General features: G+C 41.1%; 1 protein-coding gene across 5 annotated transcripts in view; it reads left to right on the plus strand.

Moving 5' to 3' along the window:
- The window catches only part of MARK1 (microtubule affinity regulating kinase 1), a 141,120-nt gene continuing 116,623 nt past the window's right edge, over nucleotides 248-24,744 (plus strand). Inside the window, exon 1 of one of the 5 annotated variants that reach the window (XM_018060170.1) lies at nucleotides 248-614. In XM_018060170.1, coding sequence (XP_017915659.1) covers nucleotides 564-614 — 51 coding nt within the window. In that variant the 5' untranslated portion in view covers nucleotides 248-563. The remainder of the gene's footprint in view (nucleotides 615-24,744) is intronic. The other 4 variants (XR_001919276.1, XM_018060173.1, XM_018060174.1 and 1 more) reach the window with 4 other exon arrangements.

Below are 24,744 nucleotides of genomic sequence, written 5' to 3' on the forward strand. Positions count from 1 at the left end.
GGCTGCGGCTCGGCCGGGCGGCGCCGCTCACCTGAGGCGGGGCGTGGGGGCGCGGCGCGGGCGGCGCTGTCAGGGCCGCGGCTCCCGGCTGCCGGCCGCGCTCGGCGGGACGAGCCAGGCAGTGATTTGCGGCGCCGCTTCGCCTTCGGCCATGGGCCGGAGAGCCTAGCGGGGCCCGGACCCCGCCCCCGCCTCACCGCCCCTCTCCGGCTCCCGCCCCGCCTCCCAGCCTCGGCGTCGCGTCCCGCCGGCCTCGCCGCCCGGCCCGCGCCGGGCAACCGCCCTCACCCGGAGCCCTCCCTCGCCCCGGCCCGCGTCCCCCCGGCGGCGCCGCCGCGGGAAGCGGCTCCCCCTCCTCTTCCTCCGCGTCCTCTGTCCCCCCCGTTCGCCCGCCGCGGCCGCTTGTTGCACCGCCCGCGGCCTGCGGGAGCCGCTCTCCCCGGCCCGGCCCCGGCTTCGCGCGAAGCGGCCGCAACCCCTGCCTCTCGCCCCCGGGGCCCCGCAGCAAGCCCGGGCCCGGCCCGGCCCGCGAGACCCCGGCCCGACCCCGCCGCCCGCACAAAATGTCGGCCCGGACGCCATTGCCGACGGTGAACGAGCGGGACACGGAGAACGTGAGTAGCCGGAGCCTCCCCGGCAAGCGGTGGGGCCGGGCGCTGCCCCCCGACCGCCGCTTCACCTTCCGCGTGGGCCGCCCGGGGTCCTCAGGGCGGCCACCCGCCGCAGGGTCTCCACCCGGAGCCCGGCGTGACCCTCGCCCCCCGGCTCAGCCCCTGTCCTCCTTTCCAGCCCCATTTCGCTGCTTTCCTCTGAAGGGCGAGGGTTGGGGGGCGCCGTCGGTGGCGCCCTCCCCGCGGAGGTGGTCCTCCGGGAGAAGGATGGGGGTGATGGAGGGCAGAGAGGCACAAGGAGATGGCAGAGTGGGCATCCCGGAGGGCTTTATTTCCACTCAGCATTCCGTATTCCCCACCCGAATGTTTGCTTTATGATCACAGACGAGCCGGCCGACTGCCTCTTCTCCCCTTGCTTTTCTGGCTCTTTCGGTCCTTTGCACCCCACCCCCCTGCATTGCCCCATGACTTTGCTTTTTATCACATTAGGTCCACAGTTGGGTCTTGGGCACCAAAGGGGAACGGTCGGGGATGGAAGGGACGAGAAGGGGAGTAGAGACGGGTGTGTGTGTGTGTGTGTGTGTGTGTGTTGGGGTGTGAGTTTATACTGCTGTGTGATACTCTTCCATATAAATGAGTGGAAGAATTTCACCACCCGCTTCTGTGGGCCCAGGGTGACGGCAAAAGGTTTAAAAGCCCAGTGAAGCCAACGGCTTTTACTTCTCTTCCTCGAGTCAGTGGTGATAATTCAGGGCAGGTTTTACTTTAAATACCTCTTCTCCTCCTCCTCGGAGTGTCACAAGGTGCATTTCTTTGAAGGAAGGATTTTCTGTGCCTTTGATCAAATTGCCCTCAGGAGTTTTCATCTCGCTGCCGTTGTCCCCGGTGTTTAAACTTCTGAAAACCGAAAGAACCAAATCAGTTGTATTTCCATGTTCTGAAAAGTACAATTGTGTGTGAATGCATGAGTTCCTTTGTGGCAAAGGGTTTAAAAAAAAAATTTTTTTTTTTTTTTTTAAATTCCTCATGACCTGTAAAGAGGGCCTTGGCTGATTTTACTGACCGGTTTTGAGTACCCCTTAGAGGGGTGCTAAGTTTTGGTCTGCTGTCCAATCTCTGTCAAGTCAACTCCGTGACTCTCCAGCTCTTGGTTGGAGAGGCTTCATAGGGTTGGTAAAATAAAATAATGAAGGGCTTTGGCATTCTTAGACAAAAGATACAAGAGAGAATACGTACAAACTCACCGCCAGAGTGTTGGAGGGAGGTATATAAACAGTTTATTTAATCTTGGAGCATCGAGGAACGCAGAAGCTTGATAGAAGGGAGACGAAATTCTGGTAAGAGGCTGTCGAAGATCCAAGAAATTTCAGAGATGCGTATGTGCCGTTTAGTGTCCTGCAGTTCAAATGGTAAAGATACAGTGCAAGGCTGCTGACACCGTAAATTATAACTTAGTTTACAACATAACTGTTTTTTAAAAGCCTGTTTTTAAAAATATAATTGATACATCATTTTGGTTGAGAGATTGAAGAAGATGACAGGAAAAGATGCAAAACTGGGTTAAAGCTGATCTTAAAGCCAAGGTGGTACAGGATTTTTCTAATAGAAAATCTTCAAAAAACGGTGTCATTCAGTATGAATGAAAAGTAGGCAAATGATGACCTTTGCTTTTATGAGCAAAGCACTGTGTTTTTAACCGAATATAGGTGGAAAAATACATTGTTCTTATTTTCTTTTGGATTGTGACTAGTACAGCTTTTTCCAGAGTCTGATGTCTGCTTTATACAGACATGAGATAGCATTGTACAAATATCTATCAGGGAATAGTACAAAATGCAGCATCGCGTGTAAACCAGAAAAAGGGGGGAGTTCAGTTAAGCAATAGCAGTGTACTACATTTTGCTTCTGAAAACGAATATGCTGTGTAAACTCATCTGCTCTGTTTCTGGACATCATTTTTCTAAGTTGCTTTTATGATCTTGTCCCTTGTTGTTGGTTCTGTTGTGCATAACTATACTCTCTTAGGCTGTCTTTACCCACATCCTGATTTTCTCCTGACTGCCATGGAAAGTATCTGTTGTACTATAGCTTTAATTTATCAGCAAGTATGCACTCAGTTTTGTTTTTGAGCTACAAGGGGTGAGGAGGTAGTATTAACATTTAAGACGAGGCCTCTCCCCTCCAGGAACTTAAGAAGGAAGATAGAGTCCCAAAGAAATAATGTACAGTAGAAAGCTGTGTGTAAATATGGCTGAATTGTTTTATAGGTGCTATAGGTTTTTAATCAGCGGGATCACCAGTGATGGCTATTGAATCACCATTTGTGTCTCTGTCTATTCTCTGGTTGGTAGTAAATGTCATTACTCATTCTTGCATCAGTGACATAAAGCAAGGAATCTACTTGTTAGCTAATATACAAAGACCAGTATAGTAATCAAAATGAACATTTGTTTGTAGCTGTTTTCAGTGAAATTGGCATTAAAAAAAATTGTGAAAAATTCACATTCGCGTGACTGTCAAATGCTGGTAAGCCTTTTGGAATATTAAGGACCTAACTAAACACCTTTTATGATTGCTAAAAATAGTTTAAACAAAATAATTAAAGAACCTTTGAACTTATTATTATTTGCACTTGTTATAAACATTTTAGTTATACATGAATGGATTTGGTATCTTTGGGAATATGTAATATCTACCCTTCACTAATATATATTGAGGGTATATAAGTAAACATTAATATTATATATAAAACAATTCAGAAGACCGATGTTACAGCACTGTAACATTAGTAGTAAATATTCTCCTCTTTACTACTAGTGTATAGTAGAATGAGAAAGAATTGCTTTTCTTTGAGAACGTTCTGTGTGTTTTTTCAGGAGTATTTTCTTAGATGAAGGGTTTGTATGCGCATTGTTAATAGGCCTCAAATGGCTAAATACAATAGAACAACTGATGATTAACTTTAAAGGCAATGCGTACTTCCTAGTGAAGTAGAAAACATGTTGAATATCGTAGAATTAATTTCTGAAAAATGTGTTTGATTTTAGGTTGTAAATAAGTCCAGAAAGAGAATGGGTATTTGAATGTATATTTCCTTATTTTACCTCTGTTAGATTATACTTGGATAATTGCAGCATGGATATAGAGAATTTATTGCCATTACTCTTTTGTGCTTTTAAATGAAACAACTTTTTTTTTCCATGTTTTAGGAAACAGTTTTTCTACACAAATTTTCTAAACAATTTTCCTGAAATATGTTTTAGGAAACAATTTTTTTTTCATGTTTTAGGAAAACTAATTTTGCTGATTGTTATGGATCCAAAGCGTCCCAGCTAGCTTTCTATTGTGAAATTTTGATCAGTACGAAGGAAATTAACTTGATTTCTTCTTGGGATCTTGTAAAATGGACTTTGGATAAATTTATCTTGAAACTTTTAATAACAAAACTCTTGGTGATTCTTTTCAAAAATCCGAAATTCCCTGTGGTGACCATAATGGTACTACTAAGGTGGACACCGGTAGTTTGCCTAATGGGACTAATTGTTGATTATGTGAAAAGGGAGGAGAGAAGCATGCTTTTCCAACTACTGTTGGGTTTTATCAGTACCATGGGCGTACATCACATGTCATGGGACCTATCAAATTGCCTTCTAGTTGCTAATTTACTTTGTCTCCTTTGTTGTGTATCTCCAGTGCCAGCACAATGACTGGCAGTAATATATAAGAGAGCAGTCCTATAATATTGCCCATTTGACTTTTTTCCTTTGTCATCAAAATATGTTAGTGACAGTGGGAAGGGAACATAGTACGAAGCCCTCAGAGAGGGAAGTGACCTGCCCAAGGTCGTAACCCTTCTCTGATGTCTTCTACCGTTGCGGCGCTCATTCTGTTGCTTCTTCAGGTTTTTGTTTTGTTTCTGTCTCAGAGATTTTAAAAGAACATTCATGATGATATGAGATAATTAGAGGAAGAACAGGGTATGCCATGCTTATCTGATTCCTGAACCTTTGCTCAAAGAAGCCTTTGTTGTTTTCCCTTTGTCCCAAACTTTCTTTAAGAAGACTTTTGAAATGACTGTAGCCAACATTGCTGTCCACTGTAACTGAACATCTATGTATGTATAGTCCATACCATTGGTTTCCAGAGTGGGTATACAGGACCATCCCTTGTGAGAAAAAAAATGTCTTTGCCTTCTATCATCTTCCTCCTGACCTGAATGCTATTATTAACTCCCCCGCCTTCTCTCCCTTCCCTCCTCCTCTAAATCTTAGGTTGTTTAGAATCAACCACACATTTTAAAATGACTACTTCTTTGCCATTTCTTTCCCATCTCGGGTTTTCCTTTGGAGGCCATTTTCCCTTTTGTTTATAGATATCTTTTGGTGATATTATCATAAACTTTTTTTTTTAATATAAAAATATATTTTGCCTGTTTCTTGAAAGACAGCCTTGCTCAGTCTCCAATTCTGAGCTGCTTTTCCATTGTCTACTTATTACCATTGCTTCTGTTCAGAAGTCATCTGCCAGTATGTTGGTGTCTTTTCTCTCCCTCTTTTTTTAAGGTTCTCTTTTTCTTAAGTGTCATACTTTCACTACAGTGTATTTAAGTATAGATTTCTTTTCTTCCTATTTGCATCTCCTGTCTTTGAATTCCTATTTTTTAAAATTAAAAACTAGGATACTTATCAACTATTATTTTTTTTTAAACATGGCCTTGCTTCTGATCTCTTTAGAATTTTATTTTGGTACTCTGATTAGATTATGTTGGACCTTAACGCTACCATGTCTTAACTAGGTTTTATTTTTTTAATTGAAATACAATCGATTTATAATATTGTGTTAGCTTCAGGTGTATACCAGAGTGATTCAGTCATGTATGTATGTACGTATGTGACACGTACACATATATTTTTTCCAGATTCTTTTACATGACAGATTATTGTTACCTGTGCTATACAGTAAGTCCTTGTTGTTTAGCTGTTTTGTATATGTATCTGTTAGTCCCAGACTCCTAATTTATCTCTCCCTTCCCTGCTTTCTCCTTTGGTAACTATAAGTTTGTTTTCTGTGTGTGTGAATCTGTTTCTGTTTTGTAATAACTTTGCTTATATAATTTTTTTAGATTCAATGTGTAAATGATACCGTATGACACTTGTCTTTCTCTCTCTGACTTCTTCACTTGGTGTGATAATCTCTAGGTTCATCCACTTTGCTGCTGCAGGTGGCATTATTTTATTCTTCTTTTATGCCTGAGTAATATTCCATTGTGCGTATATGCTCCATCTTCTCTAGCCATTCATTTGTTGATTGCTATTTAGGTTTTCTTCCATGTCTTGGCTGTTGTGAAAATTGGGCTACATGTATCTTTTCATATTAAAGTTTGCATCTTCTTTGGATATATACCCAAGAGTGGGATGGCTGAATCATGTGGTAACTCTATTTTTAGTTTTTTTCTGTAGTTAATCTTTATTGAAGTATAGTTACTTCACAGTGTTATTAATAGTTTCTGCTATACAGCAAGGTAAATCAGCTATACATATATATCCCCTCTGTTTTGGATTTCCTTCCCATTTAGGTCACCACAGAGCACTGAGCAGAGTTCCCTGAGCTGTATAGTAGATTCTCAATTATCAGTTTTATACATAGTGTGTGTGTGTATATATATATACACACACACACATATATACACGTCAAACCCAACCTAGAACTTCATACCACTCCCCATCCCCGCCTTGGTAGCCATATGTTTGTTCTTTACATCAATGTCTCTATTTCTGTTTTGCAGATAAGTCCCTCTGTGTCCTTTTTCTAGATTCCATATGTAAGTGATAGTATATGGTTTTGTCTTTATCTTTCTGAGTCACTTCATTCTGTATGGCAGTCTCTAGGTCCATCCGTGTCTCTGCAGATGGCACAGTTTCATTCCATTTTATGACTGAGTAGTATTCCACTGTGTATATGTACCACATCTTCCTTATCCATTTCTGTATTGATGGGTGTTTAGGTTGCTTCCATATCCTAGCTATTGTAAATAGTGCTGCAGTGAAAAGTGAGGCGCATGTATCTTTTCAAATTATGGTTTTCTGTGGATGTATGCCCAGGAGTGGGATTGCTGGATCATCAGTCAGTCAGTTCAGTCGCCCAGTCATGTCCGACTCTTTGCGACCCCATGGACCGCAGCATGCCAGGCCTCCCTGTCCATTACCAACTCCTGGAGTCCACCCAATCTCATGTCTATTGAGTTGGTGATACCATCCAACCATCTCATCCTCCGTTATCCCCTTCTGCCCTCAATCTTTCCTAACATCTGGGTCTTTAAAAGTGAGTCAGCCCTTTGCATCAGGTGGCCAGAGTATTGGAGTTTCAGCTTCAACATCAGCCCTTCCAATGAACACTCAGGACTTTTTTGCCTCTGAATGGACTGGTTGGACCTCCTTGCAGTCCAAGGGACTCTCAAGAGTCTTCTCCAACACCACGGTTCAAAGGCATCAATTCTTCAGCACTCCACTTTCTTTTAGTCCCACTCTCACATGCGTACACCACCACTGGAAAAACCACAGCCTTGACTAGATGGACTTTTGTTGACAAAGTAATGTCTCTGTTTTTTAATATGCTGTCTAGGTTGGTCATAACTTTCCCTCCAAGGAGTAAGCATCTTTTAATTTCATGGCTGCAGTCACCATCTGCATTGATTTGGAGCATATGATATTCTTTTTAGTTTTTTTTTAAGAATCTTCATACTGTTCTCCATACTGGCTATACCCATTTATATTCCTTTTAAATCACAGTTTCAGTTTCATTACTTGAGATTGATTTGTTCGTGTTTCTGAGTCTTCCTGGTTCCATCTTGGAAAGCTGCACCTTCCTAGACATTTTTGTTTCCTCTAGGTCCTGCCTTTTGTTGGCGTGTAGTTGCCTTTAGTAGTCTCTCACGCTCCTTTGTATTTCTGTGGTGTCAGATGTAGTGTCTTCTTTTTCATTTCTAATTGATGGCCTGTGTCCTCTTCCTTTTTTTCTCCATGAGTCTAGCTAAAGGTTTATCAGCTTTATCTTCTCAAAGAGCCAGATTTTAGTTTCATGGATCTTTTCTATTATTTTCTTTGTGTCTCATTTATTTCTACTCTTTTGTTTATCATTTCTTTCTTTCTACTGACTCTGGGCTTTGTTCTTTCTCTAGTTGCTTTGGGTGTAAGATTTGTTATTTGAGGTTTTTATTGGTTTCTGAGATGCTTTATTTCCTTTTGATTTCCTCAGTGATCTGTTGATTGTTTAGTAGCGTGTATTGTTAGCCTCCACATGTTTGTATTGCAGTTTTTTTCCCTCATAGTTGATTTCTGGTCTCAATGTGGTCGGAAGAGATGCTTGATAGAATTTCAATTTTCTTAAATTTACCGAGGCTTGTTTTGTAGCCTAACAGTGATCTGCTTTAGGTCTGTTGGGTCATTTAAGGCCAGTGTTTCCTTATTGATTTTCTATCTAGATGATCCATTAATGTCAGTGGGGTTTTAAAGTCCCCTACTATTACTGTGTTACAGTTGATTTCTCCCTTTGTGTCATTTAATATTTGCTCAAAGTATTTAGATTCTCCTACGTTGAGTGCATATATTTACAATGATTATATCTTCATGTTTGGTTGACCCCTTGATTATTGTGTAGTGTCCTTATTTGTCTCTTATAATAGTCTCTATTTTAAAGTCTAGTTTGTCTGATGTAAGCATTGCTACCCTAGCTTTCGTTAAATTTCCATTTGCATGGAATGCCTTTTTTATCCTTTCATTTTCATTCTGAGTGTCTTTATATCTGAAGTGAGTCTCTTGTAGACAGCATATAAACAGGTCTTGTTTTTGTTTCCATTTAGCTATTCTATTTCTTTTGATTGGAACATTTAGTCCATTTAAATTTAAGACAGTTATTGATGTGTATGTTCTTACTGCCATTTTGTCACTTGTTTTGGGTTGTTTTTATAGCTCTTTCCCCCACTTTCTTTTTTTGTGTGTGATTTGATGACACAAAATAGATATACACACTTTGTGTATATTAAATTTTTTTGGTTTGTGGTTACCATGAGGTTTTCATCTAGCTACACACACACACACACACGCACACACACACACACACACACACGATTGTTTTAATTTGCTGGTCTTTTAATTGTAAATGCAGTTTTAAAACTCTGCCTTTGTACTCCTTCCCTCAAAGTTACTTTTTTGATATCATAATGTGTATGTGTATATATATAGTTATTTTCTAGATTAACTTCTTATTGTGAATATAGATGGTTTTACTGCTTTCATATTTTAAACTTGCTACTAGTTTGTGTGTGGATGATTTCCAACCTTTATATTTGCCCTACTGATGAGCTTTTTCGTTTTTGTGATTTTCATGTTCCTAGTTGTGGCCTTTTCTTTTCTTGCCTGGAGAAATTCCTTTAACATTTGTTGTAAAGGTGGTTTGGTCGTGCTAAACTCTGAGCTTTTGCTCATCTGTAAAGCGTTTAGTCTCTCCATCAAATCTGAACAAGAGTCTTGTTGGGTAGAGTAGTTTTGGTTGTGGGCTTTCCCTTTTCACTGCTTTAGATATATTGTGTCGCTCACTCCTGGCTGCAGGGTTTCTGCTGAGAAGCCAGCTGATAGCTTTATGGGGGTTCCCTTGTATATTGTTTGTTGCTTTTCCCTTGTTGCTTTTAGTACTCTTTTTCTTTAATTTTTGTCATTTTAACTACTATGTGTCTTTGTGTGTTCCTCTTTGGGTTAATCCCCTATGAAACTCTGTGCCTTGTGGACTTGGGTATATGTTTCTTTTCCAAGGCTAGCAAAGTTTTCAGCTATGCTGTTTTTGGATAAATTCTATGCCCCTTTTTCTCTTCTCTTCTGGGACCCCTATAATGTGAATATTGGTGTGCTTGATGTTGTCCCGGAAGTCCCTTGAACTATCCTCATTTCTTTTCATTCTTTCTACTTTTTTTCTCTTCAGCATCAGTGACTTCCCCTACTCTGTCTTATAGCTCGCTAATCTGCTCCTCTGTATCATTCAGTTTACTGTTGATTCTCTTTACTATATTTTTCATTTCTGTTACCGTGTTTTCCATTGCTGTTTGGTTGTTCTTTATGTTTTATAACTCTTTGTTAAAAACGTCTAACTTTGCTCTGTGCATCCATTCTTTCCTGAGTTCTCTGATCATTTTTATGATCACTATCCTGAACACTTTCTTGGGTAGATTACTTACCTCTAATTCACGTAGTAGTTCTTCTGGTTTTATCTTATTCCTTTGTCAAGAGTTTTATCTCGTTCCTCTGTCACCACATTTTGCCTAAGTTATATTTTATTTATTTTTTTTGTATCTGGTAGGTTGGCTACATTTTTCAGTCTTGGAGAAGTGGCCTTTTGTTGAAGCCTTCCTGTGCGTCCCAGGAATGAAGTCCTCATCACCTAAGCTGTGTGCTCTAGGAGTTCCTCCTATGAGGGCTGCATGGATCCTTCTGTTGTGGGCTGTATGGGCAGTCTCATAGTATTGGTTGATTCCCAGTCCAGTAGTTTGCTAGGCCCTGCCTCATGGAAAGGCTGCTGGCTGCAGGTTAGCGGCACTGTCGTGAAGTGGCTGTTTGTGGAATCCCTAGGTTCCCCAGAGCTTATACTGGCTCATTGCTGGACAGGGTCGTAATCCAGAAGATTCTGGGGCAGTTGCTTGCCCACTGGGGGGTGAAGCCAGGTCCTGGGGTTGATGCTGGACTGCTGGCAGACAGCATTGGACCCTGGAGTCTGGTTGCAGGGCCTAGGGATCCCAGAGGTGGTGTCCGGTCACCCTTTGAGGGTCTGGTTCCTGACTGAGTTGGATATAAGGTCGGGGTGTCCTGAACTTGGCCTGCTAATGGGCAGGGCGGTGGTCCAACTGGTCTCCAGTCAGGGTCTGGACTGCTGTGGGCAGGCTGGACCTATAGGCTGTTGGATTATGGTTTTCTTACATCTAGTGTCTGTCCCCTGGTTGGTGAGGCTGCTCTAGAGGCTAAAGCAGGCTTCCTGGAGTTAAGATATGAGATTTGGGAGCTGGTGGGTAGATCTGGTCCTGGGTCCTCTCGTGGACAGGGCCATGTCTTGAGGTGTGCTTATAGCTGTTGTGGGCTCAGGAGGTCCTTTTAGTAGTCTGTCTGCTATTGGGTGGGGCTGTGTTCCTTGCCAGTTAGTTACTTAGAGGCCTTCCAGCACTGATGCCTACAGGCTGTTGGGAGTGGGGGCAAGCCTTGGTACTAATGAATTAGAGGGAGGATCTTATAATCACCTGCCAGCACAAGCATTCATGAGGTAAAAGCCATCCCTAGTGTGAGCTGCAGCTACCCTCTGCCTCCCTGGGAGACTCTCCAAGGTCAGCAAGTAGGTCTAGTTCAGGCTTCTATCAAGTAACTGCTTTTGTCCTGGGTCCTGAAGTGTGTGAAATTTTGTCTGTGCCCTTTAATGGTGAATTCTCTACTTCCCCCAGTCCTGTGGGGCTCCTAAAATAATGCCCTGCTGGCCTTCAAAGCCAAATTCTCTGGGGGCTTGTCTTCTTGGTGTGAGACCTGGGGCTGGGGAGCATGATATGTGACACAGACCTCTAACTCCTATGGGAGACTTCTGCAATGATTCTTGTTCGTGGGTCACCCATCTGGGAGTATGGGACTTAACTAGGTTTCGAGTCCACAGACCCTACCTGTCTTGTTGCGTTTCCTTCTTTATGCCTTTAATTGTAGATTTTCTGGTGGGTTTCTGATCTTTTTCACTGGTGGTTGTTGCGCAGATAGATCATTGTGATCTTGGTTTGTTCTGAAGGCGAGTAGAGCTTGGGGTCCTTCTGCTCTGCCATCTTGGCCCAGCTGAACGCATGCAGTATTATTCTGTGACTGATTTAGAACAGTGTCCTCTAAGTGCATCCATGTTGTGGCATAGACAGAATTCCCTTCCATTTTATGGTTGAAAATACTCCATTGAGTGTGTATTGCACATTTTCTTTATACACTTAGATACTGATGGAAGTTTGGGTTGTTTTCATATCTTGGCTATTGTGAGTAATGCTGCAAATATCTCTTTGAGATACTAATTCCAATTCTTTTGAATAAATATCTAGAAGTGAGACTGCTGGGTCATGTGGTAGTTCTATTTTTAACTTTTTGAGGCATGTCTTCACTGTTTTCTGTACCATTTTACAGTCGCTCTAACAGGGCACAAGGGTTCCAGTTTCTTCACATCCTTGTCATTACTTGTTATTTTCTTTTTTTTTTTTTTTTAAGAATAAAGTTTAAAACATTATTTATTTCTTATTTATTATTTTGCTGCTCTGAGTCTTTGTTTCTGTGTTCCACTTTCTGTAGCCGTGGTAAGTGGGGGCTTCTCACTAGTTGCAGTGCACAGGCTTCTCATTGTGGTGGCTTCTCTTGCTGTAGAATGTGGGCTCTAGAGCATGGGAGCTTCTGGAGTTATGGCACATGGGCTTACATGACCCGGGGCAGGTGGAATCTTCCCAGACCAAGGACAGAACTTGTGTTCCCTGCATTGGCAGACAGTGGCATTCCCATTGGACCACCAGGGAAGTCCTGGTATTGGTTTTTGATAAACACATTCTAACACATGAAGTTATTCCTCATTGTGGTTTTGACATGCATTTTCCTGATGGCATTTTCCTAATCCTAATGATTAATGATGTCAAGCATCTTTTCATATACCCATTGGCTATTTATACATCTTTGGAGAAATATCTACTCAAAAAAAAAAATCACTTTTTTTTTTGGCTGTGGTAGCAGTTTCTGAAATAATTTGGCTGTTAACCCCTTTTCACATGTGTGGTTTGCAGATCTTTCCTTTCATTCCATAGGCTGCCTTTTCACTCAGTTGGTTGTTTCCTTTGCTGTACAGAAGCTTTTTAATTTGATGTAGTCCCATTTACTTATTTTTTATTTAGCAGTCCCACTTACTTATCTGTATTTATTTTTCTTGCCTAATTGCTTTGGCCAGGACTTTCAGTACAGTAGCCCTCTATATCTGCAGGTCCTGCACCTACAGGTTTAATCAGTTGTAGAGTAAGAATATTTTAAAAATAAAATTACAGATTTTCATAAAGCAAAAGTTGAATTTGCTGTGCATTGAGCTATTTATGTAGTTTTTGTATACATTGTGCTATTACAGTACTTAATAATAATCTAGAGATGATAAAAGTATATGGAAGAATGTGTGTAGGTTCTATACAAATGCTCTGCCTTTCATGTAAGGGACGTTAGCATCTGGATTTTGGTAGCCTTGAAGGGAGGGGTCCTGGAAGCTATTTCCCAAGCATACTGAGAGACAAGTGTATGGTGCTGAATATAAGAGGCAAGAGTGGGTATCATGCCTTATTCCTAATTTTAGAGGACTTTGACTGAGTGTGATGTTAACTGTGGACTTTTCATATGTGGCTTTTATTTGTTGTTGTTTAGTCGCTCAGTCATGTCTGACTCTTACGACTCTGTGAACGGTAGTCCTCAAGGCTGCTTTGTCCATGGGATTTTCTGGGCAAGATTACTGGGGTGGGTTGCCATTTCCTCCTCCATGAGATCTTCCCAACCCAGGGACTGACCCCACGTCTCCTGCTTCACAAGTGCATTCTTTACCCCTGAGCCACCAGGTAATGTTGAGGTAATTTTCCTGTTCCTAGAGAGTTTTTATCATGAAAGGCGTTTGAATTTTGTCAAATGCCTTTTCTGCATCAGTAGAGATGATATGTGTTTTTATCCTTTGTCCTGTGTGGTGTATTACACTGATTATCATATGTTGACTCATCTTTGTATCTTGGGGATAAATCCAACTTAGTCATAGTGTGTGATCTTTTAATAGGCTTTTAAATTTGATTTGCTAATATGTTTCTTAGGATTTTTGCATTTATATTCATCAGGGTTCTTGGCCTTTAATTTCCCTTTATTGTAGTGTCTTTTTCTGGCTTTGGTGTTGGTATCGTGCTGGTCTCACATACTGAGTTAGGAGGCATTTCCCTCTCTTCAGTTTTTGGATGGGTTTGAGAAGGAGGGTATAAGTTGTTTATGTGTTTTATGGAATTCACCAGAAAAGCCATCTGGTACCAGGCTTTTCTTTGTTGGCAGATTTTTGGTTACTGATTGACTCTTCTTTGTAGTTACCTATGTCCCTAGACTTTGTTTCATTATGATTCAGTCTTGGTAGATTGTGTTTGTAGGGATTTCTTCATTTCCTCTAGGTTATTGTTGGTGTGTAATTGTTCATGACAGTCTTTTATGTTCCTTTATATTTCTGTGGTATCAGTTGAATGGTCTTCTTTTTCATTTCTAATTTTATTTGCGTCTTCTCTCTTTTTTAGTTAGCCAAGGTTAAAAAAAAAGTCATTGGTTGATCTTTGCAAAAAGTCGTTTGTTGACTTCTCTATTTTTTTTTATTCTCTATTTCATTTATTTCTACTGTTCTTTTAGTTTTAATTTCTTTCTGCTAGCTTTGGGCTTAGGTTTCTTTCTTTTAGTTCTTTGAAATATAGTTAGATGATTATATACATATATATTTAAATCCAGGGATTTATTGCTATAAATGCCCCTCTTAGTACTGTTATTTCTGTGTCCCATACATTTTTATATGTTTTATTTGCCTCAAGATATATTTCTAATTTCCTCTTTGATTTCCTTCTTGATCTATTGGTTGTTCAAGACTGTGTTAATTTCCACATACATGTGAGTGTTCCATTTTTTTCTTCCTGCTATAAATTTATAATTTTATACCATCAATTTGGATAAGATATTTGGTAGGATTTTAATATTCTTCTATTTGTTAAGATTCATTTTGTCACCTGGAGACATACACGTGCTTTTGAGAAGAATGTGTATTCTGCTGCTGAGTAAAATGTTCTGTCTATTTCCCTTAGCTTCCTCTAGTGTATAGTGTTGTCCTCTTTTGTTTCTTTCTTGATCTTCTGTTGGGGTTGCATCCATTATTGAAAGAGAGGTGGTAAAATTACTGTGTTGCTGTGTATTTCTCCCCTCATTTCTGTCAGTGTTTGCTTTGTATTTAAGTGCTCTGAAGTTGAGTCTATAAATAATTGTTACATCTTCCTGGTGAATTGACCTTTTCATCATTATATAATGTCCTTCTGTGTCTCTTGCGACAGTTTTTGTCTTAAGGTTATTTTGTCTGATATAAGTATGGCCACCCCTGCTGGTTACCGTTTGCATGGATATCTTCTGTCATGCTTTTACTTTAAGCATATGTGTGTCCTAAAGTCTAAGTTGAGGCTCCTTTAGACAGCATCTAGTTGGGAATTTTTTGTTGTTGTTTTTTTAATCTTTTCAGCCACTCTGACTTGATCAGGGAGTTTAATCTATTTATCTCTAAAGTAGTCATTGATAGGGAAGACTTTGCTGTTGCTATTTTGTTGTGTTTTGTCATTTTTCTTTTTTTGGTCTCAACATCTCTTGCTGTCTTTATATGTATTTTGTTTTATTTTTTGTAGTGACATGCTTTTTCCTTTCTATTTTTCTGTGTGTGTTTATCTTTTGTGTTTTCTTTGTGGTTACCATGGGACTTCCCTAAAATACTTCATAGTTGTAGCAGTCTGTTTTAAATTGATAACTTCAATTTCATACAAAAATTCTGCACTTTTATTTCTCCCACCTCAGTACTTTATACTATTGATTGTGCAGATTGGGTCCTTTTATATTGTGTGTCCAGTAACATACATTTATAGTTAGTTTTTTAACATACTTTTTTTAATGTATCAGAATTAAAGTGTGTTATGCACCATCATTACAGTATTACAGAATTTTGTATTTATCTATGTATTTCCCTTTACTGACAGACTATATTTTTATATGCTTTCCTGTTACTATTTATTTTAGTTGGTGGAAAATAGCAATACAGTGTGTTGGTTTCTGCTGTACAGTAACATGAATCTGTCTTATTATATATACATATCCCCCCCTTCTTGAGCCTGCCTTCATGCCCCTTGTCCCACTCCTCTGGGTCATCACAAAGCACCAGGCTAGACTCCTTGCGTTATTTAGTAACTTTCCACTATCTGTCTGTTTTACACATGGTGTTGTATATTTGTCAGTGATACTTTCTCAGTTCATTCCACCCTCTCCTTTCCCCACCGTCCGCTTTCCACAAGTCCATTCTCTGCCGGGTTCGTCAGTACCATTGTTCTAGATTCCATGTATGTGCATTTATGTATGATACTTCTCCTGTTCCTATTTAGTGTCTTTTTAATTTGAATGATTTACCTTAACATTTATTGTAAGAGAGGTCTATAATAGCAAATGAAGCAACTGACAAACAACTAATCTCAAAAATATACAAGCAACTCATGCAGCTCAATTCCAGAAAAATAAACGACCCTATCAGAAAATGGGCCAAAGAACTAAATAGACATTTCTCCAAAGAAGACATACAGATGGCTAACAAACACATGAAAAGATGCTCAACATCACTCATTATCAGAGAAATGCAAATCAAGACCACACTGAGGTACCATTTCACACCAGTCAGAATGGCTGTGATCCAAAAGTCTACAAGCAATAAATGCTGGAGAGGATGTGGAGAAAAGGGAACCCTCTTACACTGTTGGTGGGAATGCAAACTAGTACAGCCACTATGGAGACCAGTGTGGAGATTCCTTAAAAACTGGAAATAGAACTGCCTTATGACCCAGCAATCCCACTTCTGGGCATACACACTGAGGAAACCAGAATTGAAAGAGACACGTGCACCCCAATGTTCATCGCAGCACTGTTTATAATAGCCAGGACATGGAAACAACCTAGATGTCCATCAGCAGATGAATGGATAAGAAAGCTGTGGTACATATACACAATGGAGTATTACTCAGCCATTCAAAAGAATACATTTGAATCAGTTCTAATGAGGTGGATGAAACTGGAGCCTATTATACAGAATGAAGTAAGCCAGAAAGAAAAACACCAATACAGTATACTGACACATATATATGGAATTTAGAAAGATGGTAACGATAACCCTGTATGCGAGACAGCAAAAGAGACACAGATGTATAGAACAGTCTTTTGGACTCTGTGGGAGAGGGAGAGGGAGGGATGATTTGGGAGAATGGCATTGAAACATGTATAATATCATGTAAGAAACGAATTGCTGGTCTAGGTTCGATGCAGGATACAGGATGCTTGGGGCTGGTGCACTGGGATGACCAAGAGAGATGGTATGGGGAGGGAGGTGGGAGAGGGGTTCAGGATTGGGAACTCATGTACACCCGTGGCAGATTCATGTTGATGTATGGCAAAACCAATACAGTATTGTAAAGTAAAATAAAGTAAAATAAAAAATAAAGAGAGGTCTAGTGGTGATAAACTCTCTTAGCTTTTATCTTTGAAAATTTGTCTTTCCTTCATTTTGAAGGACAGTTCTAGATACAGCATTCTTAGTTGGCTGGTGGTGGTTCTTTTTCCCCTTTCACCTGTTTGAATGTGTGACTACTTTTTCCCCCTAGTCTGCCAGTTTCCTACTGGGAAATCTACTGCTAGGTTTTGGGGGGTTCATTTGTGTGTGGCAAGTCCCTTTTTTCATACTGCTTTAAAACTTCTGTCTGTGACTTTTGAGAATTTGATTATAATGTGTCTTGGTGTGGACATCTTTGGGTTTACCATATTTGGGGTCCATGCTCTTTAAATTCTCTTGGGTTTCTTGAATCTGGATATCTGTTTCCTTTTCTATTTTTAGGGATTTTTCTTCCTTTAAATTACACTTTGTTCGTTCTCATCTTCTGGGACTCCCATAGTGTAGATGTGTGTGTATTCTCAGTTCCTCAGTCGTGTCTGGCTCTTTCTGACCCATGGAGCCCACCAGGCTCCTCTGGCTGTGGGATTTTTCAGGCAAGAATACTGGAGTGGGTTGCCATTTCCTCCGCTGCTGGATATTCCCAACTCAGGGGTCAAACCTGTGTGCCCTGCATCTCCTGCATTGCTGGGTGGAATTTTGACCACTGAGCCGCATAATCTAGATATTGGTCCTTATAAATACCACAGGCATCCCATTTTTACTTTAGACTTTCTTCACTCTGTTTTATTTGTTGTTGTTATTTTGTTTTGTTGTTTAGTCACTAAGTCATGTCCAAATCTTTTTCGAGTCTGTGGACTGCAGTCCTCCAGGCTCCTTTGTCCATGCTATTTGCCAGGCAAGAATGGTGGAGTAGGTTGCCATTTCCTTCTCCAGGGAATCTTCCTGACCCAGGGATCAAACCCATGTCTCCTGCATTGCAGGTGGATTCTTTCCCACTGAGCTACCAGGGAACTTATTTTGACTAGATAATTGCAAGCAACCTGTCTTCAAGTTTGCTTATTCTTTATTCTGCTTGATCAAGGATGGGTGAACCTCTTTAATGAGGTTTTCAGTTTAGTTATTGCATTCTTCAGCTGCAGAACTTCTGTCTGATTCTATATCTTTGTTGGAATTTTTATTTTCTTCGTGCACCATTTTCATAAGCTCATTGAGCATCTTTATGCCAGTTATTTTGAACCCTTTGTCAGGTAGTACATTAACTGTTTCTTTAGGCTTGATTTGTAGAGAATTACTTTCTTTCCTTGATTGGGTCATGGTGTTTTTTGTTTGTTTTCTTAATTTTCTTTTCATGTTCCTTGTAGTTTTGTGTTATTCACACAATTTAAAAATGGCTACCCCTCCTAATCGTTCCGTACTGCCTTGATACAAGGAAGGAGTTTCGCTGTTCACCTCAGCTGGAGGTTCTCAGAGCTCTCAAATCTTTTCTGTAGTTGTCGTTTTCACTTGTCTGGGTAGACTCCTGATTAGAGAAATTTTAGGATTTTTTTTTTTTTTTTTGGGTGGCAGCTTGCAATCTTTTGCTCCCTCTGGTGTCTGTTTGCTGTACCATGGTTTCTCTGAAGCAGCACAACACACCGAACAAGTCTTTTTGTTCTCAGCGGCCACTTGGCATCTAGCATATGCCAACTCCCACCAGCACCTGAGTAGAGCTGGATGGAAACCAGTCCCTTGGGCGATTCTGTGAAAAGCCAGAGTGTTGGATGCATGCTCCACTCTTCTCTTTCCCCATCTGTTGAATTTTTAGTTTTGTTAATTCATCTTTTCTTCTCTACCAGTTCTGAGGTTTTCTCTTAGGTCAGTCTGGCTTTTTAAATATTCTTTTCATCTTTGCTTACTTTTGTGATTTAATCTACATTTTCTTAAACATCTGATACATAGTTCCTTACATTCTGTATCTGGATATTCCATTGTCTCAAGTCCCTGGGGATTTAGTGCTCTTGTTTGTGTCTACTTATTGTGACTTTTTTCTTCTGTATTTGCTGATCTTTGCTGATGAACTCGTATTTGCCTCATTTTTGTCTGTGTGAAAGTTGGGAGACTAAATTGAGGATGATTTCCTTTGCAGAGGGTTTGTGTTTGTGATTGCCCCTCATGGGAGCCCCTACTGACCTGGTACACTTCAGTCTCCTAATAGGGATCCTGGCTCAGTGAGGGTGTTTTAGGTTCAGCTCTCTCTCCTGGTAGGGGGTCCAAGGCTGAGTATTTGACCCTGCCGCTGCTGCTAAGTCACTTCAGTCCTGTCCGACTCTGTGCGACCCCGTAGACGGCAGCCCATCAGGCTCCCCTATCCCTGGGATTCTCCAGGCAAGAACACTGGAGTGGGTTGCCATTTAGGGCAATGGCAGTGCTGGCTTTTGTAGTAGCTTTTAGCTGAAGTTTGTTTTTTATACATTTGTTTGTTTTGTTCTTTTCTTAGATGTTTCTCTTACTCCGTTCAAGCTCAACAATGCGTTTTAAAAAGTGTGCTTTATCTTGGAGGACCCACTACAGTATCTTGTCTATTATACTGCAGAAAGGCTGGAATAAGTTTTTTGAAAATGGGAGTTCAGAAATTTTTATACTCCTATAATTTATTACCCTAAACTGTATGTATCTGAAATACTCATATCTGTATACTTTAAAATGTGGACAGTTTTCCAAGCTGTTTATAAGTCTTGTAGATTAAAAAAAATATATTAGTAGACTGTGGAAGTCATTTGTTACAGTTATTTAAATAGTTACTTTTCAAGAACAGTTGATTGCCATCAGGTAGGCGTGTCCTAAATTACTTTTATAAAATTTTTTCACATAATTGGTGGATGAATAGAAATGTGGACTTTATAAATAACTAAATGTAACCAGAAATGAGTTGCTTTTATTTGTATGGGGTACTTTTTAAAAATCTATGATAGCCATTGAAATTAAATATTGACATAAGCTTAACTTATAATCAGTCCTTCAATCTCTGTATCACCAATTGTTAAACCAAAATTTTAAAAATCAGGAAACATGTTTATACTGTATAATATTAGTAATAGTTTATTAATTACTATAAAGTTTGCTCTACACTAAAGTTTCAGTGTATTTCCAAGAACCTTTCACCTGTTTTATGTTATGTTTTTTATGTACAAGCTCTGTTAGTAAAGTAATACGTGTATAATTTGTGTCAGTATTCTTAAAATGGTCTGTGCCTAAAGATTTTAAAGATTGGGCGCTTGATCTAAATTTTGAAGGGCATTCTGCATCATAAAGGCTAAGATTGTTCTACAGTTCCTCTGTGTATAAATTTTACCTTCCTAGCTCAACTGAAGGTTTTCTGAGGTTAGTGATTACTTCCAAATTACTTGCGTATGTTGTATGTTACCTACCATAGTATTTGGCACATTTTTGGTCCTCAGCATTTTGATAAATCAGGCTTATTTTTTCTCAGATATAGTGAGTTTACAGACGAGCCGGGGCGACCATTTCAAATTCTCGTTCCCTAACCCCTGCTCTCTCCCAGTCATTATTCTTAACTCAGTTTCTCTAGGGTAGAGCCCAAGTAATTCTGATACTGATATCTGCCACCGAGACTGTGCAAAACACTGAGTGACGATGATGAGGATGTTGATGGTTACTGTGTAATAAGTCCCATCTTTTGACTAAAGTGGAAGGAAAATTACCTTTGGTTACTAAAGCAAGTGGGATAAGAGACATGATGAGTCAGCCCTTTGGGTAGGTGATGACAGCAGTAGAAAATACTGGAATCATCTTGCTTGAAAATAATACGGTACAAGTGTGGCGTTTGTAGGTGGAAGGTGGAAGGAGGGGACAATGAGGAATTTGTGTGCCTCCTATCTCCTAGCTTCATGTGGTTAACTGTTTGGGAGGGAAGGTGCCAACATCCAGGAGTCACCTGCGCAGTGCCTTTGATTGTGGGCTGCCTCTTTCTTCTGAGGAAGTACTAGTTAATATTGTTTTGGCTTCTGTGAGTTTAGTTCAGGCTGTAAACAAGTTAGAAGCTGAGAAACGGACCAAAATCTTAATGGACTACCTGTAAGGTAAATAGTGTCAGGTTTACTTTGAAACTCTAAAGCATGACTACCTTTCCTTTGGGTTCCCAGGTAGCGTGATGGTAAAGAATCTGCCTGGCCAGTGCAGGAGATGCAGGAGACACAGGTTTGATTCCTGGGTCGGGACAGTCACCCAGAGTAGGAAATGGCAACCCACTCCAGTATTCTTGCCTGGAAATTCCGTGGACAGACGTGCCTGGTGGGCTACCGTCCGTGGGGTCGCAAAGAGCTGGACGTGACTGAGTGACTGAGCACGCGGTATCAAGCACCTTTCCTTTGGGGGCCAACAGTGCTGCTTCGACAGCTCCAAAAGAAGGTTTTCTTTATTTCCTTTACTGTTTATTTCAGCTCAGCAGTAGACAAGCGAGATACAAAGGCAAATGAAACCTGCTCCCTGCTCTGGAGGGACTCAGAGCCTGGAGAGAGAGTCATAGAGACAGACAAGTGCAGTAGGAAGTTACAGCTCCTGTCGTCTGAGTGGTCAGAACACAGACTGAAGGAGGGTGGGGGAAGGCAGGAGGCAGCGCTTAGGAAAAGTTAGTAGCCTTTGAACTAAGGCTCGAAGGTAAGTCGTCCTTTGCTAACAGCCGGCTCTGTGGAAAATTGAGTTGGTGGGAGGAAGAGAATATTGGGCCGAAGGAGCATTATGCTTGTGGGGAGTCAGAGGAGGCAAGCAGTAGCCCGGGAATGGCCGCATTTAGTGAGGGCCCTGCAGCCTGCGGCAGCAGGAAGCGGTCCTGGGGACACTGGTGGCCCTTGGGTGAGGCATGTAAAGGGTCAACATGATTAGATTTGTATTCTGGATATGCTGGCATGTTTTAGAAACATTCCAGTTTCTAAATTGTGTGCCCTGCTTTCTCATGGCTCATGAAAGAGCTTTTAATAGGGGACTTACAAAGATTTTATAATAGGAGACTTAATTTGGCCTATTGGGAGAAGAGTTTGGTAAAGGAGAAATGCCAGTCCATCTTGGTCCTTGATTAAACTTCAGTTAGGCTCCCCTGAGCCTTCTTTTCAACTCGGCCTCCCTGTCTGTCCTGTCCTTGCAGAGCCTGCACAGTCCAGTCTCAGCAGAGTTCAGCGACGCCAGTTAAGTGAGAGAATCCCCAACTCTTGCTCTCTGACCACCCTGGATATCTAATCAAGTTTCTCATCCCCTATCTTTGATGTCCAAGTTCTTGACGTGTAAGAATCCTGTTAGGCTAGTTTGGCAAGAATCCCCCTACCCTTGATGTTTCCTTGTAGTAATTTTTTTTTTGCCACTGACACCCTCCCTGTGCCCCTTGGCTGTAAATCCCCAGGTGTCTTTGCTGCATTCAGAGGTGATGTCCCTTCCCTGTTGTAATATCCCTGTGCAGTCATCTTCAGTAAACTCTTCCTGCTGTTATAACAAGTATCAAGATAGTTATTTCTTTGACGCTGGTTAAGAAAAGACTCACATTTTATAGTGAAATCCCATACACATTTCACTATGGTAGTAGGTATTGAGAATAAGGTTAAAGAAGCCCAGAGTTGCCTTAAAGAAATGAGTAGGTCAGAAAGCAGAGCCTCTCTAGACTTAGGGCAGAAGAATGGCTTAGGACAGGATTTAGCAAATGCTTGAGGTAAGTAACTCATTATCTGTTCCTGACACCCTGTCTTTGTGATTTTTAGTAGTAGTGAATAGAGTTGACCTAAAGGGGAACATTATTTAGCTTCTAATGAGTCACCAGCTTGTTACCTTGGGTAAGTAATTTACCCCTTCTGTTGGCACTCATTGGTATACCAGGAAGATCCGCTGGAGGAGGGCATGGCAACCCATTCCAGTATTCTTGCCTGGGAAATCCCATGGGCAGAGGAGCCTGGTGGGGTTTCCAAGAGCCGGACATGACTTAGCGACTGAGCACGCACATGAATTTTGGTAGTTCCTTTTTCTACAGAAATTATTTGTTGACTGAATAGCACTACTAAGTCGTGCCATTGGTTCTTCTGGCCACTCTAGATTCTCTCTGTTTACTGCTTAAATACCAAAGCTAGAGGGAAATAAGTTCTGTGACAGTGGCCCCATGTTTAAACGTGGGGATTGATTCTTCAGTAAGTTCTTAAAGACCAGTGGCCAAAAAACATGCGAAGGAGGAAAGCCTTGCAAAGGCTGCTGCCACCTTGGTTGAGTAGTTTCACCTTTTTCTTCTACCTTCCCTTCCTGTCCAGGAGGGGTAGAACCAAGGAGGGACGAGTGTGTCAGGCAGGAGACTGTGCCGCCTCCTCTGGTGCAGCAGAGCATCACGCCGTGGACTCTCCCTTGTGCAGCCTTAAAGGACAGCCCTGTCACCCTGTGCTGAGGTTTCGTCAGGTCTGTTCCGTGTGCAGGGCTGCACACTCCCGGAGGCTGAGATCCCCGCTCCTGATTGCCTATCAGCCAGGCAGTGGTGCTGGCATCGTTGGCTTTCAGAACCTTTCCGAATCGTTGCTGTGTCATATTAAATAGCAAGAATATGTCAGCAAAATACACCCTCTCCAGAAGTCCTTTGGCACACAGTCCTGTACACCTAGTAGCTACTTGATGGCACTCTGGAAAATGTTGAAGTACTTTAAGAATCTGAGGCGGTGCTATGTAGATAGGTATTTGCCTTTTAAATTCTGGTCATTTTTAAAAGGAACTTCTGAGGTGTTTTGAAGATTATTTCTCCCTACCCCTCATGTTCGTGTTCATAAGTCATCAGTTAAAATTTTGCTATAATTTAAAAGATTTATTCAGAAAGTGTATTGACATTTAAGTTGATATGATTATTAGCTGATTATATTCAGGAAAATTATGGAATTTTGTTAGCTTAGTAAATATATCTAAACTGAAAGTCTTAGACTAAAGCATTGACTACTGGAGTATTTTAATGTTTTAAAGAACAAACATCCATTGTCATTTCTGACATGAGTTTCCCATATGATTTTTGTACTTGGGGGACTTGAAAGAACTAGAAAGTTTCTAAAACAGTATACCATATTTTTAGATATAATTTAGGCCCATGTTTTCTGGTATCCCCTGGTGACTCAGTTGGGTCAGCTTGTAAAGTCTTCTGGCAAGTTATAGTGAAAGCCCTCCCAGGGGAGTGTCCTGAGGTTTTGGGGAGTGTCTCAGGGAGGAGTGTCTCTAGAAATAAGACACAGGCTAACCACCCCCTGTCCACCTCCTGAAGAGGGGGAATCACCCTCTGTGTACCCCAGCTCAGATACAAAAGCAGTGTCACTCCAGAGTTTAGGACATGTTCAAATCCAAGCTTTGCCGTTGACTAGCTCCGTGACCTTGGGAAGACACTGCGTTTCTTTACGTTTCAGGTTCCTCATCTGTAAAACAGAATGACAGTGGTGACCGTCTTCCCAGGCTGTTGGGAGGGTTGAATGACTGGGTGTATATCGTGCCCTTAGACGAGTGCCGAGCGTCTAGTAGCAGCTGTGTAATGTGGCTGCCACCACCACCACCACTGTTGCATTGGGATAAAGGAAGTGAGAACGCCAACGTTTTAAGTGCTCACCTTAAAACTGCTGGATCATACGTGATTTCAACTAGAATTTCTGTATTTTAGGTCGTGGATTTATTCCTTTTTATACCAAAAAGGTAATAATTGTGGTACATTTAATACATTAAGTTTACAGTGTGAAGGATAATGTTCTGGCTCACTGAAATGCTTCTGTTAAGTATAAGAAAGCCAGATGGAAGTCTTAATTGTGTGCAGGTGGCTGGTAAACAAGGAATTGGAGCAGGGCACAGAGGAGGATAGGCGTGTGCTGACATCAGTGCT

The sequence above is a fragment of the Capra hircus genome, chromosome 16 (assembly GCF_001704415.2).
Source record: "Capra hircus breed San Clemente chromosome 16, ASM170441v1, whole genome shotgun sequence".
In the NCBI taxonomy this organism is placed as follows: Eukaryota; Metazoa; Chordata; class Mammalia; order Artiodactyla; family Bovidae; genus Capra; species Capra hircus.